Here is a 16,083-nt window from a genome sequence, read left to right on the forward strand (position 1 = left end):
AATCTTTCCCAGCATTAGGCTCTTCTCCAGTGAGTCCTTCCTCCTCATTAGGTGGCCAAAGTATTTGAGTTTTAGCTTCAGGATCTGGCCTTCTAAAGAGCAGTCAGGGTTGATCTCCTCTAGGACTGACCGGTTTGATCGCCTTGCAGTCCAAGGGACTCGCAGGAGTCTTCTCCAGCACCAGAGTTCAAAGGCCTCAATTCTTTTGCGCTCAGCCTTTCTTATGGTCCAACTTTCACAGCCATACATTGCAACTGGGAAGACCATAGCCTTGACTATACGCACTTTTGTTGACAGGGTGATGTCTCTGCTTTTTAGTGTGCTGTCTAGATTTGCCATGGCTTTCCTCCCGAGGAGCAAGCGTCTTTTAATTTCTTGACTACAGTCCCCATCTGCAGTGATCTTGGAGCCCAGGAAAATAAAAGTCTAAATTTACCCCATTGTTTTGATGAAAAATCTATGGTTCCTCAGGTGTTGTTGAACTACTGTTCCCAGGATATCTCACATTGACAAAGTGGCTAAAACTGCTAGGAGTCATGATTTAGCACATCTGACAGGTCACTCTTTTTATCCCCAATTCAACTTTCTTCAACCCAATATCCTCCAAGTGAATTGGACAACATCTCCCACCCTTTCTGGAAAAGTTCTCAGGCTTGTAGGTATGATGAGGATTATACCTCAAAAGATATGGAAGATTTTGTTCTTCCTGTAACTTGGGCTAGGGAACATTTTTACTCCATTATATCTGTGCATAGTAATCTCATGTGCATTTTACATAAATCTCTCAGATCAACAGCAACTTCCTGTTCAAGCAAACAAGAAATATATTTGGCATTAAGCAATAGACAATATAGGAATGAAATGCAGGTGAAAGGATGAGTAAATGCTGAAGTTCACCTTTACTTCTAACCAACCTGAAGTTTAATTACTTCATGGCAAATTTGTTGTATTACTTTGGTTTAGCAAGTCAAGGACAAGGCAGTGATTCAGGAGACAGTATTTGTATTTCTGACTGCATGAGTCACTGCCTCCCAATTACCCCTCCCTCCAATTAGTGGGGAGAGGTGGGAGATTTAACAATAGTAAAAGAACATGTTCCTGAGTTTGCAGAAATGCAGGTGAAACAATGACAGATTGAACTGGTAGAGGATACAATGAGAATTCCTTCTCAGGTATCACTAACTGTGGCACAAAGAAACACCATTAACCAGTTTCAAAGGATATATCTTTGTGGTTCAGCCTTTGCCTCATTCGCACTCCACTGTGGAGGCAGCCTAAAAAATTTTCTGTTACAGTTTAAAGTAGTGTTTTCTATCCTTTTCCAACACAAGCGTTAGAGATCAAACAATCCATACTACCTCATACTATCATGTTGGGGATGATACAATCAAGGACTTCTAATATCTTATTGGCTCATAAAGTTGTTGAAGGCAGCCTTCCTTACTAGAACTCACTACTAGGCAATGTACTTTGTAACTATTTTGATTGGGCTGCTTGAGAAACTGGACACCGGTTTACACAGATATATCTGCATATATAATGCTAAAGCTGCATTTTGCAAAGCATTATGGAATTTCTCTGCCAGAAGTCATTGTTGCTGCCATTAACATCTTCACTTAGCTCATATCTCCTATCCTGAACCTAATTCTCACCAACAAGGGGGGAACTCGCTGAAGAAGTGAAGATGATTGGCACGTTGGGTAAAAGTATTTTTCTTATTCTTGAATCTGTGATATTCAGATGTAAAGGGATTGAGAAAACTCAGCTTTACATACTGGACTTCAGAAGAGCATCTTTTAATGAACTTAAAGGAACATAGGTCAAATCTAACGTCTTTTTATTTTTGAGGAAAAAAGCATCTGGGCAAGATGGGAAATTCTATAAAATGACACACTAAAGGCCCAACTGAAACAGTCCCCACAAGAAGAAAAATCTAAAGGGGCCAGCAGGGATACACGCAGAGCTCTCTAAAATACTGAAGAGAAAAAGCAAATCAACATATATAGGAAATAGGAAAAGTGGAATCTTACCAAGGAATACAAGGCACTGTCTAAAAATAATGGGAACACAATCAGAAAAGCTAAAACGGATTAAGGCTTATGAGATACAAAAATAAAACATGTTCTTTGTGTATGTGAGAAATAAAAGGAAAGCCAGGGGAAATATAAGTCCATTGTGAGGAGAAAGAAGTGAGGTGATAACAGATGATGGAGATAAGTTAGAAATCTTGAATAACTAGAGCAGGTGTGCCTGGCTGAGGAATTCTGGTAGTTGAAGTCCACAAGTCATAAAAGGGCCAAGTTTGAAAACCCCTGAACTAGAGAGATCTCAAAATAATGTAGAAGAGCAAATGTCACCCCTTTCTTCAAAAAGGGGAACCCAAAAAACTATGGATTGAAAGCTTGTTGTCTGTGATGGGCAAATCTTGAAGCACTTAGGGACTACTTGGGAAAGCTTTCTATAATCAATAGGAAACAATGTTTTCACAACAAATTGCATTGACTAATAAGATTAGATAAGCTAATATTGATAATGTTACTAGCTTTATAGATAAGGGGAATACTATAGATTTGGTGTATATGGAACTCAGTGGAGTCTTTGACAGAGTATTTTTTTTAAAAAATTCCATTTATATCCCGCCCTTCTCCGAAGACTCAGGGCGGCTTACAAGCTTAGCAGTAGCCTTCATTCTATGTATATGCCTGCTTATTAGGGCTTTCACACACACCCCCAAGCGGCATTATTACAAAGTCAGCTTAATTGCCCCCAACAATCTGGGTCCTCATTTTACCTACCTCGGAAGGATGGAAGGCTGAGTCAACCTTGAGCCTGGTGGGATGCGAACCTGCACTAATTGCAGGCAGCTGGTGTTACTTAAGGAGGCATTAGCCCACTGCTCCACCAAGGAGCAGTGGGCTAATGCCTATATTTCACTATTTCATTAAATAGTGAAATATAGGCTATATGGTAGATCTCAAGTGAGATGACTTGATGACCATAATGTATCCCTGTTTCATTGTTAAGATAAACTACTGCAATGTGTTTTGCATGGAGCCATCTTTGAAAACTACTCCAGAACTGCAATTGGCAAATGCTCATGTGCTGATATGTGAAAGACAATATTGTATATCCATGTGTCTATATTGTGGGCACTGCATTGACTGATAATACATTTCCAGATTTGCTTCAAAGTTTGGTTTTAACCATTAAAACTAGTACCTCATTCATGTAGAACAGACATCGCAAACACAAGTCCTTCTGGCTGGATTTGGCCCTTGGAGGACCCAGATTTGATGCCTGGGGCTGTCCCAGAAGTGGAAAGGGACTGGTCCCTGCTGCCCCAGCCCTGGCCCACCTCAACCTGGCTGGGTGCCCCCCCCAGTGCACACACATGAAACGGTGAGCGCTTGGGGGCTGGTGGTGCACAGCAACAGCTGCAGCTCATTTGCCTCACCCCTCCTCTCCCCTCCCAGCCTAACCCCGTCACAGCCAGCCACATTCCGCTTTGCCAGGCCTCTCCTCGGGTGGCTCTGCTTTGCCGGGCCACACCTTTCCTCACTTGGGCCATGGCGTTCTGTAAGCCTGGCGCCCCAGGGCATTCCTGGCCTGTGGGATGAAAGGAGCGAAGATGGGAGCACACAGTGGCAGAAGCTGAGCTTGGCTGGCTCCCAGTCACCCTCTCCGCCCCATGATAGGGCCAGAGAGGGGGACGCAGCACTCACACCAGATGCAGAGCCATAGCCTGGAACTGCTAGTGGCTGGCAACATGTGAGCCTCTATGGCAGCTGAAGAGAAAGAGTGAGAAGGAGGAAAAAGCAGGAAGGGTTTCTGTGTGTGTGTGTGTGTGTGTGTATGAAAGAGAGAGAAAGACAGAGAGAGAGAGAGAGAGGAGGGAAAGGGAAGAGGAGGAGGAGAAAGCTGAGGTGTTACAAAAAAGGGGAGCTTCCCCCTTTCTCCCCCCGTCTTTTTTTTAACCTCCTCCCACTCTGTTCAGGTGCAGCTGGAGGAAAAGGGGGAGAAGGGGGAGAAAGCAGGGAGTGTGTGTGTGTGTGTTTAAGCACTGCTTAAAACAATATTAAAAGTGTATAATTTAAGAAAGAAAAATATTAGTAGTAATTTACTTAGTGCTGTTTGACCATAAAATGTGTTGTTGTTCTACATATGCCTGGCTGAACAGTGTGTTTGGAGTTGCCTCTAAATGGGTGAGGGATGGGGTGCTGTCTCTGAGAAGGCTCTGCTCGTGGCCACTCTTCTATAAACCAAACCGGGGGAATCATCTGGTCTAAATGGATGGTAAACAAAGATGATTAGGGGGCTGGAGGCTAAAACATATGACAAATGTTTGTGGGATTTGGGTGTGTCTAGCTTAGTGAAAAGGGCTAGGGGTGGTGACATGATAGCAGTGTTCCAATATTTGATGGGCTGCCACAGAGAAGAAGGGATCAACCTATTTCCAAAGCATCAGAAGAGTTCTAAATATATAGAACTAAGAACTTGTGAAAACAACTAACCAGTGAAAAGGCTTGCCTTCAGAAGTTGTGTCATAAGTTTATTATCATTGTATTCTGATGTTTACATTTTATTGTGATACTTTTATCACTGTAGTCCACATATGTTTTTGTTGGTTGGTAAACAAATTCAATGGATTTTGAAATATAGGTATCTGTTATGGGCAGATACATTTCTCTGCTGTACTTCTCTTGGCTTATGATAGCTTGGTTAACATTATGCATTATCCAATGAAGAATTTTCCTACAAGCTCAACAGATTACAATAGCAAATCTAAGTTATTTTATTCTTTTGAAGAAGCTTCTAAGCCATAACATAGTTTGGGGCCTTAGAGGAATATAATCACTCTGATTTTTTAAATTTCAGTTCATTAACTCCTTATTCTTACTATATCTGTTTATATTCTTCTGTTGTCTTCATTAATATATGTGGTCTGTCCAATTCTGGCACCATCTGCAAATGTCATTAACAAGCCTGATTTCCCTGTGAAGATTATTAATGAAGGCATTAAATAAAATTTGTGGAAAGGGCTGAAATGTTCCACTGTTAATCTGTGTCATGTCTAGCTAGGCACCTGCTACCAGCTCAAACTATTTCTAATTTTGTATGCTTTTTCAGACACAATCATCATGCCATTTTCCAGTTGATGTGGCAGTTGTCTTATAAAAACCCAGGAAATAGAATTACTTCATCAATTCTCACAAAAACAATGTTTTGATCAGAAAAGCTAAAAATATCCCCAGAAACACTCTCTGTTTATATGCAGGGAATGTAAGCTAGGGAAATAAAATTGAGCCTAAATTAGTTTCACACAGGTATTGATGTGGCTAAGAGGAGAAAGTAGTAAAAATATGTATTACTGCTTTTCAGTTTGCTTTTCATTCCTGTTCTAAAAGGACATTCTTTATTTAAATACTAGTAAATCACTAAGGTGGTACAATTTAAACAACATGGAAAGAACAAATAAAGCTCTGCAACAAAATATTGCCGTTTATCCCTAATATAAGCATATTATTTAAATCCAAGGGGGAGAAAAAACAAGTTAACAGTATCAAGTGCCTCTTTCTCAAACTGTACTGTATGTATTTCTTTTTGAAGTTTGAAGTAAAATAAATGTAACTGAAGACTTAAAAAAACTGAGAAGGTGTCTGAAGGCAAAGTTATCTGAAGGAGGTGCAGAATTGTAAAAGACAACAAAAACCAAAGTTAATGATTACAACCACACAGTTGAAGCTGCTATCTTAACTTTTTAGAGTCCCACCCTTATCTAAAAAATAACTTTTATAAAAATTTGACCTGCTGAGAACTGAGCAATACACATTATTTTTTAACTGAAAACCCAAACTAAAGCTGCAATCTTAAGAGTGGATATCACAGTTATTGCAAACAGCTTTCTCTTTCACCCTAGCTATCCAATTTGCAGCATTGTTCAACGTGGAACTACATTGCACTATTGCCTAAATAATTTCTCAGCCCAGCCTTCTCTGCTGGGTAACAACAAATAAAACTACCTAGCTGCATTTGCCTCTGCTAAATTGTGTCATCTTCAACCCAACCTGCAGAGTTACTGATTAACACTATAAAAAGGTAAAGGTAAAGGTTCCCCCGCACATGTGTGCTAGTCGTTTCCGACTCTAGGGGCCGGTGCTCATCTCCATTTCAAAGCCGAAGAGCCAGCACTTGTCCGAGGACATCTCCGTGGTCATGTGGCTGTCATGACTAGACGCCAAAGGCCCATGGAACACTGTTACCTTCCCACCGTAGTGGTCCCTATTTTTCTACTTGCATTTTTTACATGCTTTCGAACTGCTAGGTTGCTCAGAAGCTGGGATGAGTAACAGGCGCTCACTCTGTTACGCGGCACTCGGGATTTGACCCGCCAAACTGCCGACCTTCTGATCGACAAGCTCAGCGTCCTAACCCATTGAGCCACCGCGTCCCCTTATTAACACTATAGGTACTTAGTAATGATGCTGAGTGTACTCTCATTGCAAGGCTATTGTAGGGGTCACTTTTTCCCAGCCACAGCCCTTCTAATGTGCAATAGGAAGATAATAAAATGCATCTCTCTCTCTCTCTCTCTCTCTCTCTCTCTCTCTCTCTCTCTCTCACACACACACACACACACACACACACACACACACACACACACTTTTGATACAGTAAAATATACAAAAAAGAGATAGGAAATTAGAAAGAACAAAAAGAGGGAAAAACATAGTTTTGTCTTCTTTCTATTGTGTAATTATCATCTTATTCTTTTCTCCATCATCTCTGGCCCTTTTTAATGCCCAAATCCATAAATCATTAATTCTGTCTTTTCTTCTTTCGACAAAAAAAATCTTGTACGATTTCTTTGAACAATAATAAAATACACTGTAATTAGCAGTTTTGTAAAATAAATTACATACTTTGCTTTAAGTAATAACTATTTTAGAAAGAGCGAGAACTCTCTCTCTCTCTCTCTCTCTCTCTCTCTCTCTCTCTCTCTCTCTCTCTCTCTCTCTCTCTCTCTCTCTCTCTCCTGCTGCTTCTTGAGGAAAAGTTCTTTTGGGTGAGAAAGTGGATAAATAATAAGCATATTGAGACCGAGATCCGGCTACAAAAAATTCTATATCTCTACTGATTTCATGGGAAAAAAGGAGTCTATATTTCAGAGATATTAAGAAACATTCTTGATGCAAAGCAGGATGTGATGTCTCTGAAGGAAATGATACTTTATTTTCTTTCTCAGGTTCTGCAGTCTATTCCCTCTCCTCCTTCCATTTCATTCCTTGTATACTAAGCAGACCCAACTGAGATTGGACTGGTTTTGCAAGAATTATTTATTGTATTTCTATATAACTAGGGATTTCTCAGCATCTACTAATATCATCCTCTACAGATATTTTGGGTACATAAGACAAAGACCAAACATCAATCTGATATGCCACCCATTGCCTCCTCTGATGTTTATGGCTGCAATTTAATAATCAACTATGAATAAGTTAGACTAGAATGGCCAGATAAAGGTGGCTACAACATTTACAGGAAAAGCTGAGGAATCCCAAAAGACCCCTGAAATTCTGTTACAGAGTCATTCAACAGGGTATTCCAAAATAGATTTGATTATAGGAAGAAGGAAAGTAGAGGTGGGAAGCAGAAAGAATTGGACTTGAAATAAAAGCAGCAATGTTTTTATTAGTCGTATATAATGACTAAGACAAACTGAATTAACATGAATAAATGGGCTACCAGAATTGTATGTTTCATGTGTATTCTAATTCATTGTCAGGTTGAGGTAACATAGGTCCTAAATATTGCCATGTACTTTACTGAATTTACACTTTGTGGATTTTGTAGTTTTCAAGTGGTTTTTGATGCAAATACACAAAATATATTCTGGGAGTACTGATAAATTTGGTCCAGGCTGAAACGTGGCAAATTTTAGAAAACATTTTAAATTAAAATTTGTCGTAAAATTAATATATACTGCACATTAATCTAAATATTGTGAGTCAATATAAAAATGTAAATAACTGCTCATTTGAAGAGATGAAAATACTTTAGATTTGTCAACTCTACCAGTACTCTATTAATTGTTAGATACTTAATGATTCTGTCCCTATCAAGTTCTGAATGTCAACTTCAGCATGGCAAAGTATATGAATTCGATAAACTAAACATGGAAACTTGCTCAACACATCTAAATCCCCCACCCCCAATAGACACATTTGTTACTTTTACAGTGTTGCACTTCTTCAGTCTTTAGGCACAGACTCCTAAGAGTGAGGCTTTGAACTTAAAAGAATGTGTGAGGTCTTTCCAAAGGAGCACAACTCATATAAACCAGACATGTCTGACTCATGATGTCACGTGACATTGCGCAACGTATTGGAGCTTTTTCCTCATTGCCGGCATGGGGTGGGCACGGTTTCCTGGTGATATGTCCAGCCTGTGGGCCGGCAGTTTGACACCCCTGATATAAACCATAAAGTGCTGTCAACAACAAAGGTAATAAACATCTGATGTTACTTTACAAAGATCATAAGTACAGCTTACTTTTCTGATTCTGAAAGGGGTAGCAATACTACAGAGTAATGCCTAAGCTCACTCATGGTGGATCTACTCATTTTGTATTTAAAATATTGTTATACTTCTCTGGAGTGAGGGGAAGAGCATAAAGATGATTAAGGGACTGGAGGCTAAAACACGTGAAGAATGGTTGCAGGAATTGGGTATACCTAGTCTAGTGAAAAGAAGACTAGAGGTGACATGATAGTAGTGTTCCAATATTTGAAGTGCTGCCACAAAGAAGAGGGGGGTCAATCTATTCTCCAAAGCACGAGAGGGCAGGACAAGAAACAATGGATAGAAACTAATCAAGGATAGAAGCAACCTAGAATTAAGGAGAAATTTCCTGACCAGTGAGAAAAATTAACCAGTGGAATGGCTTGTCTCCAGAAGTTGTGGGTGCTTCACCTTTGGAAGTTTTTAAGAGACTGGACAGCCTTTTTGGTATACAGTCTCCTGCTTGGGTGGGGGATTTGACTGCAAAACTTCTGGCATCCCTTCCAATTCTGTTATTCTTTCTATGATCATAAGTATTCATCCCATCAAGTCCAAAGACAGTCCAGAATGGTATAGAATCTTATGCCACAGGCAGAGGTTGGACCAGAAGACTTCCAAGGTCCCCTCCAACCCTATTTTTCTATGTTCCAGGTTCTAGTGAAGAATCTTTCTCATGCATTGAAATACAATTCTGTCTTTCCCAACCATGGCCAGTTATTCTGCTTTTGGAGATACGAAACATAGTTTCAAAGATATCACAGGTAGCAGGTTTAGAGCACTGCTAGAATATCATAGAAAGAAATGGAACCTAGGAAAGGATTATGCAGACACTTTTTCACCGCGATCTTTTAGTGTAGGGCTTGCAGAGCTTTTGCATTGTTAGCTATTAAAGTAATATTATCAGCATGATGCAGGTTATTGATGTGTCTTCTTCCAATTTTAAAATCACACTCATCTTTCAGTCAAGCTTCCTTTATTATATTTTACACATATGGATTGAATAAATAAGAAGAGAGTATGCAGTCCTGTGACACTCCTTTGCCAATCTGGAGTCACCGTTTCACCATTTTCTGTCCAGACAGTGGCTTTCTGGCCTGTATATAAATTTCTTGTGAGAAAATGAGACTTTTTGGTATTCCCATTTTTCTGAGCACATTCCACAGGAAGATGAAATATTATGCATGTTTGCTATCTTGAGTTACTTATAAAGTAATAAAGATGGGTTAAAAAAATCTAGGACAAAATTGATCTCTTCAAAGATAAAAGATATTTTTCAAATAAAAACTAATGAAGTGTAGAATGCAAGCCTGCAGTTTGCCATTCAGTATGGAAAAAGAAATCCTGCTTTTCTGCATGATATGCAAATAACAGTTAATATTAACTGTTACTAACATCTGTGTAATGCATAGTTATGCAAACACTACTATCATTATTTGATCAGAGCTGATAAGTAACAGTAAAATCTCTACTGTGCTGTAGTTATAGTTCTGTATAGCCTGCACTAATTCTGTGCAATGAAGAGAGGCAGTACTTAAAAGGAGCAGAGAAAACACTTTCTGTTTTATAAACTTCTCCCATATTCTCCCTTCCATAATTATTTTAATAAAAATGTATCTGTTTTCCTTGGCCTATACATAACATGGAGAGAACATCATAAAATACTTTTTTAAATATGCAAGCATATAAAATGAAAGCATCAATGTTTACATCGTGGCCCAGGAAATCCTGAAAGTTCAATTTCCCTATGGAGCTTGACTCCTATTAATCTCTCATACACAGAGACCTACAGTGGCACTAATTGGAACAAAAGGGAAAAAAATACCTATGGCCATTATCTTAACATTTATCTCTAGGGAGAGTCTAAGATATTTTTAGATTATAGGATGTCAAGTGCATAAGACAACAGAAGTGCACAAGACACCAGAAGTCAGGTCCCTCATTGCTTGCTTGCTTACTGTATTTAGTTTTTCCAAATTTCATGGAATAGTCCTTTCAGTCACATATTTTTAAGCTGTATTAGTTTTGCTTTAAGGCTGCTTCACAATTATTTCCCATTATTTCACAATGATTTTGAGATTTAATGGTTAGACAAGGGGATTTTTTTTTGTTATAGAAATGGCTAGTATATATATTGAGTATGCAAAGTAAAAAGTTGAGGCTGTAACATTATTATGCTCATTCTACAGTGCTGAAGAGTCAGAAGTTAATGCTTTTTCTTTCTTTCCCCCTTTATTCTACACCTCTCTCTTTCCACATTTCCATTTTCCCACTAATTTCATTTTAATTTGCATTTTATACTCTAATAAGTTTCATAGAATTATATTATTAAATATCATCTTTACTGACAATGCTGTCCAGATATATTTGCTGCAGTTCCCATAATTCCTAGTTAATAAGTCTGGAAGTTCTGGGACTTGTACATCTGGGTGGTAAATATACTTGGAGTCCAACTATTGGGTTGAGGAAGTTAACTGTACTAATGCCAGTCTTATGTATACAAGAAACCATAGCTAGATACATACATACCTACAACATGAAAACACACTAATACATCTTGATACATTTGCAGATACAGTACAGATATAACCGATAAATAGCGTATATTGTTATATTCAATGGAGGAGGAGGAGGAGGTTGTTATCAGGAAGATTTTCTGTCTGTATTTTTGTATATACATTACTTTTTTGAATGGATAATGTCAAGAAAGCATCTCTCCACAGCTTTAATGTCTAAGAAACTATCCAAAAACCATGCTTCCCTCATAAAGTCCTTGAAAGAAAGCAGCCAATTAGAAGATAAATTACTGAATATTGTGTATTGTTCATATTTTTATCCTTCAGTAAATCAGGCAGTAACTATTTTGGTTTAACTACAATCGGATAGCAACTTTCCAGATCGTTTCATGCACATCATAAAAGAGTTACTATAAACATCGTGCCTCAATGAATCTTATTATGATAAATTTAAATAAATAACTTTAGTTTCAAGACCCCTCAGAGCTTAAAGGTGGGGCACTTGAAGAATCATTCCTCACAGCGTCCAATATGGAGATCCTTTTAAGGTTTTGCACTGAGTAACTGCTATGGTGGAGAACTTCTCAGAGATCAAACCCTATTATGCAAATCCCAAAGAAGTTCACTTGCATGCACTCTGACATGCATCTAGTTTGAATATGTATTTACATATACATACTGAATGCTAATTCCACATTTCTCAGAATGGAGGGTCTTGATCTGACAAGAATAAATATGAGTTATGTTTCTTTCCCAAATATCTTTCCATGATCTATTTATGTTGTTGTTAGCTGCAAAGTCGTGTCCGACCCATCGCGACCCTATGGACAACGTTCCTCCAGGCCTTCCTGTCCTCTATCATCTTCTGGAGTCCATTTAAGCTCACGCCTACTGCTTCAGTGACTCCATCCAGCCACCTCATTCTCTGTCATCCCCTTCTTCTCTTGCCCTCAATCTTTCCCAGCATTAGGCTCTTCTCCAGTGGGTCCTTCCTTCTCATTAGGTGGCCAAAGTATTTGAGTTTTAGCTTCAGGATCTGGCCTCCTAAAGAGCAGTCAGGGTTGATCTCCTCTAGGACTGACCAGTTTCATCGCCTTGCAGTCCAAGGGACTCACAGGAGTCTTCTCCAGCACCATAGTTCAAAGGCCTCAATTCTTTGGCGCTCAGCCTTTTTTATGGCCCAGCTTTCATTGCCATACATTGCAACTGGGAAGACCATAGCCTTGACTATACGCATTTTGTTGACAGGGTGATGTCTCTGCTTTTTAGTGTGCTGTCTAGATTTGCCATGGCTTTCCTCCCGAGGAGCAAGCATCTTTTAATTTCTTGGCTACAGTCCCCATCTGCAGTGATCTTGGAGCCCAGGAAAATAAAATCTGTCACTACCTCCATTTCTTTCCCATCTATTTGCCAGGAATTGAGAGGGCTGGATGCCATGATCTTGGTTTTCTTAATGTTTAGTTTCAACCCAAGTTTTGCACTCTCCTTCTTCACCCACAACAAGAGGCTCTTTAGTTCTTCTTCACTTTCTGCCATTAGAGTGGTATCATCTGCATATCTTAGGCTGTTGATATTTCTTCCGGCAATCTTAATTCCAACTTTTGATTCATCTAGCCCTGCCTTTCTCATGATGTGCTCTGCATATAAGTTAAATAGGCAGGGTGACAGTATACAGCCTTGCCGGACTCCTTTCCCAATTTTGAACCAATCAGTGGTTCCGTGTCCAGTTCTCACTGTTGCTTCTTGGCCCACATATAGGTTTCTCATCATCTATTTATCTATTTATATGTGATCTTATAAACATACTATAGAATCAAACCAATATAATATAAAGGTAATCCTCAACTTACCACAACTGACACCAGAATTTCTGTTGCTAAATGATGCGGTCATAAATCAAGAAATCCCATCACTGGAATGCTTAGCAATCCCAGCACTCCCTATTGCCACCACAACTCCAGACACCTGTGAGCCATTCAGCCACCAAATCATGCAGCCTGTTGTTACAATACTTCAGAAAGCCTTCAGAAAGCTTCCAAGATCTTTCCCAGGTCTTGCGAGAAGTGTTATTTGAAGAATAATGGCAGCTTTCTAAAGCTTTCTGAAACATCTGTCAAGAATAGGCAAAACAAGTAAGTAACTTCTTCTCCAATACAATTGCCAGCAAAAAAGTCCAGAGTTCTAAATAAATGAATTAACATTTGTAAAACTCAACATTCCACATCTACACCTTTAGCTGTAACAAAATCCCATTTAAAAGGAATACAATGGTCCTGATATCCTAACGTAAACAAAATAAAAGAAAGCCAAAGTATGATGAAAAAAGACCATTTCTCATTTACAAAAGACAAGCTCCAATTATTCACTGTAACCTCATGTCTCTTCTTCTAGTTTATCACCACAAGAGCCTTCAAAATGTAGCTGAGGATTTATGATGGTACTCATGAACCAACCTCATTTCACCACTTTATTGCCAATTCAGTTCATCTTCTCAGAGTTGTTTCATTCTGGTGATCTGTTTTCAGTTTTTACTGTTCTTTAACAAAACTGATATAATCTACAACTGAACTCTTCATCCCAGACTTCCAACAGGAGATCTTTTAAGAACAAGTGAAATAGCTTTTGTTCCAGTACAAAACTTAAAGAATCTCTCTTTTAACTTCTCACTATTATGAAATTAATATTGAGAGGGCATACTTTTTTTATGAGCTGAACATGAGATTTATTTTTGGAAATGCTTCTGTCAAAAGATTTATTAGGAAAAACTATAATGTCTCCCAAGGGAGCTTGTTCTGTTTTTGTGGTGACACATTCAACCAGCCATGGCTGGCAGGGACCAGATGCATTAGGGAAATGAAATTTCAGTTGGCCTGAGGACTGCACCAGACTTTATCTGTCATGTTGGGGAAGCTTTCCCAAAGTGGATAGGGCTGGGGGCTAAACTTTTAAGAAATAAAATTAATGCATTAAATATGTACAAAGCTCAAGGCATTTATTTTACCCTTTAAAACCTTTCCAAACTTTTCAAAATGCAAAATGGGACCCACGTGTTTGCCCCCCCTCCTTTCTGGAGACCACAAAGGGATGCTGGCGAGTTCATGTGGCCCCAGGATTAGCCCTTTATCAAATCACTCATCTAGTGCCAACCTAATGTGGAAAAAAAGCATGGATGTACATTTTCCTATCCCCGTCATTCTCTGGATAGAAAAAGACTGTAAAGAAAGGAGGCAGATAGACTTACTAGGCACTCGGTTAATGGCTTTGAGGGGCCTCAGAACTCGTACAGTGCGGATTGCAGACAAGTTAATATTTTGAAGATCCAGGGAATATTCCACCATCCTGCAAAAGATGAAAGATACTGAAACTATTATATGTGGTTAAAACCAATACAGTAAATGAGGGAAACAGGAGTTAAAGCTGCTCATGCTGACAGAACGGTACCAAATCCCTTTAGTATTTCATTACTTCTTCCTTAGTCTATCCTGAGCATTTGCTAGTAGGAAAGTATTGGGGGAAGTATCACTCTGTAAATTGTATTATAGGTTGCCATTTCACTGGGGCTGAAGAGACCAAACTAATGACTAGCATCCAGTGCTGTATATCTCAGGCTGCATCTTTAGGATATGATGACAGTATCAGGCTATTGATTCAATAGTGGATACCGTTTGCGAATCTTTAAATCTAAGCATGTGCGTTCCACAAGCTTTATGAAACCAGCTACCCAAATCCTCAGGTTCAATTAAAAATGCTACCCTTAATCTTTTGGACTTAAAAAGTAGCAGATCAGAAATATTCCTCCCATTTGTTCCCACCATATTTTATTCTTGATCATACTGGCTGGGCTGGATGCCTAAATTTGTTCAGCAGAATCTGAAGATCCACATGCTGTAGAGAATGAACAATTTCAGGACCCCCATAATTCACAAGTACTTTACAAAATTAAGTGTCTATGTGCTAATTTTGTACTATGAGCCTCCTCAGAAGGGGTATCTGTATTTGTATATATATTTATAAATAAAATAGGATATATAAATCAGAATGTTGAATTTCTAACAGGAAACAGCTTTTTGAGATAGTATGAGGTACAGATTTTCTTTTGTATTGTCTTCTTTGCCTTGTACTATCTAATCCAGGATTCTAATCCAGGGTTAGAAGAATGCAATAAATGTTACTGATTTCTTCTAATCTTGGATATGACTTCATAGAATCTGTTCTATTAAATCAGAGAAAAGGAGGAGAGGAGGGGAAGAGAGAGGAAGGAGGGGAGGGGAAGAAGAGGAGAGGAAAAGAGACTAATGTACATACAAAAAGAGTGGAACTTTGGTTGCCAGTTGCAATCACCATTGTTCCTGTTTTGACCCTCTTTGAAGTTGCCAGTGAGAAGGTATAAAGACTGGAAGCCAGCATTTTCCCTTAAGATTAGTTTTAAAATAAATGATCTTACATACATACTGGCTGAGTTCACATATTATGCTGAGCTACAGTGAGGTTTGCTTGCTTAAGGTTTAAGTGAATTTCAGTTTCAATGTAATGGTTTGATTAGGTAAACCATGGCTTAATGCAGAGTGGGAATTGAGCCACAGTTTATTTTGTCTGGCACCTGCCTTCCAGTAGAGAAAACTAACTCAGTGCAACCTTCTCAGGAGATCCAAACCATTACCAAGCTTGTGTAAGCCAGGTCTCTAGGTTTGCAAGAGTCAAAGAGAAGAATAGATTTAAGCTTTATGAGGCAATTAGATAAGACCTTCTTGAATCAATGTAAGCAAGCAACTCACAAAATAGTACAAATACACAGAGACAATGTACCACTGAATGCTCGATGCTATAAAGTATCTGTAAAAAGATGCACCATTGGCTTGATCTGATTTCTCTACGTGTTCATAAACTCCTCTCAAGGACATGTATGCTTGCTATTACTGATCTCTTGTCAGTGGAGGAAGAAACAGAAGAAGAAGAAGAAGAAGAAGAAGAAGAAGAAGAAGAAGAAGAAGAAGAAGAAGAAGAAGAAGAA

At 38.9% G+C, this 16,083-nt stretch overlaps 1 protein-coding gene across 1 annotated transcript in view; it reads right to left on the bottom strand.

The window, feature by feature from the left end:
* The window catches only part of CACNA1I (calcium voltage-gated channel subunit alpha1 I), a gene marked incomplete at both ends in the record, with an annotated part of 335,073 nt that overhangs the window by 105,836 nt on the left and 213,154 nt on the right, over window positions 1–16,083 (bottom strand). The window contains one exon of the mRNA XM_083365368.1: window positions 14,314–14,411. Within this exon, the coding sequence (XP_083221494.1) occupies window positions 14,314–14,411 (98 nt within the window). The remainder of the gene's footprint in view (window positions 1–14,313; window positions 14,412–16,083) is intronic.

This window comes from Vipera ursinii (assembly GCF_947247035.1).
Source record: "Vipera ursinii genome assembly, chromosome: 6".
NCBI classification, from domain to species: Eukaryota; Metazoa; Chordata; class Lepidosauria; order Squamata; family Viperidae; genus Vipera; species Vipera ursinii.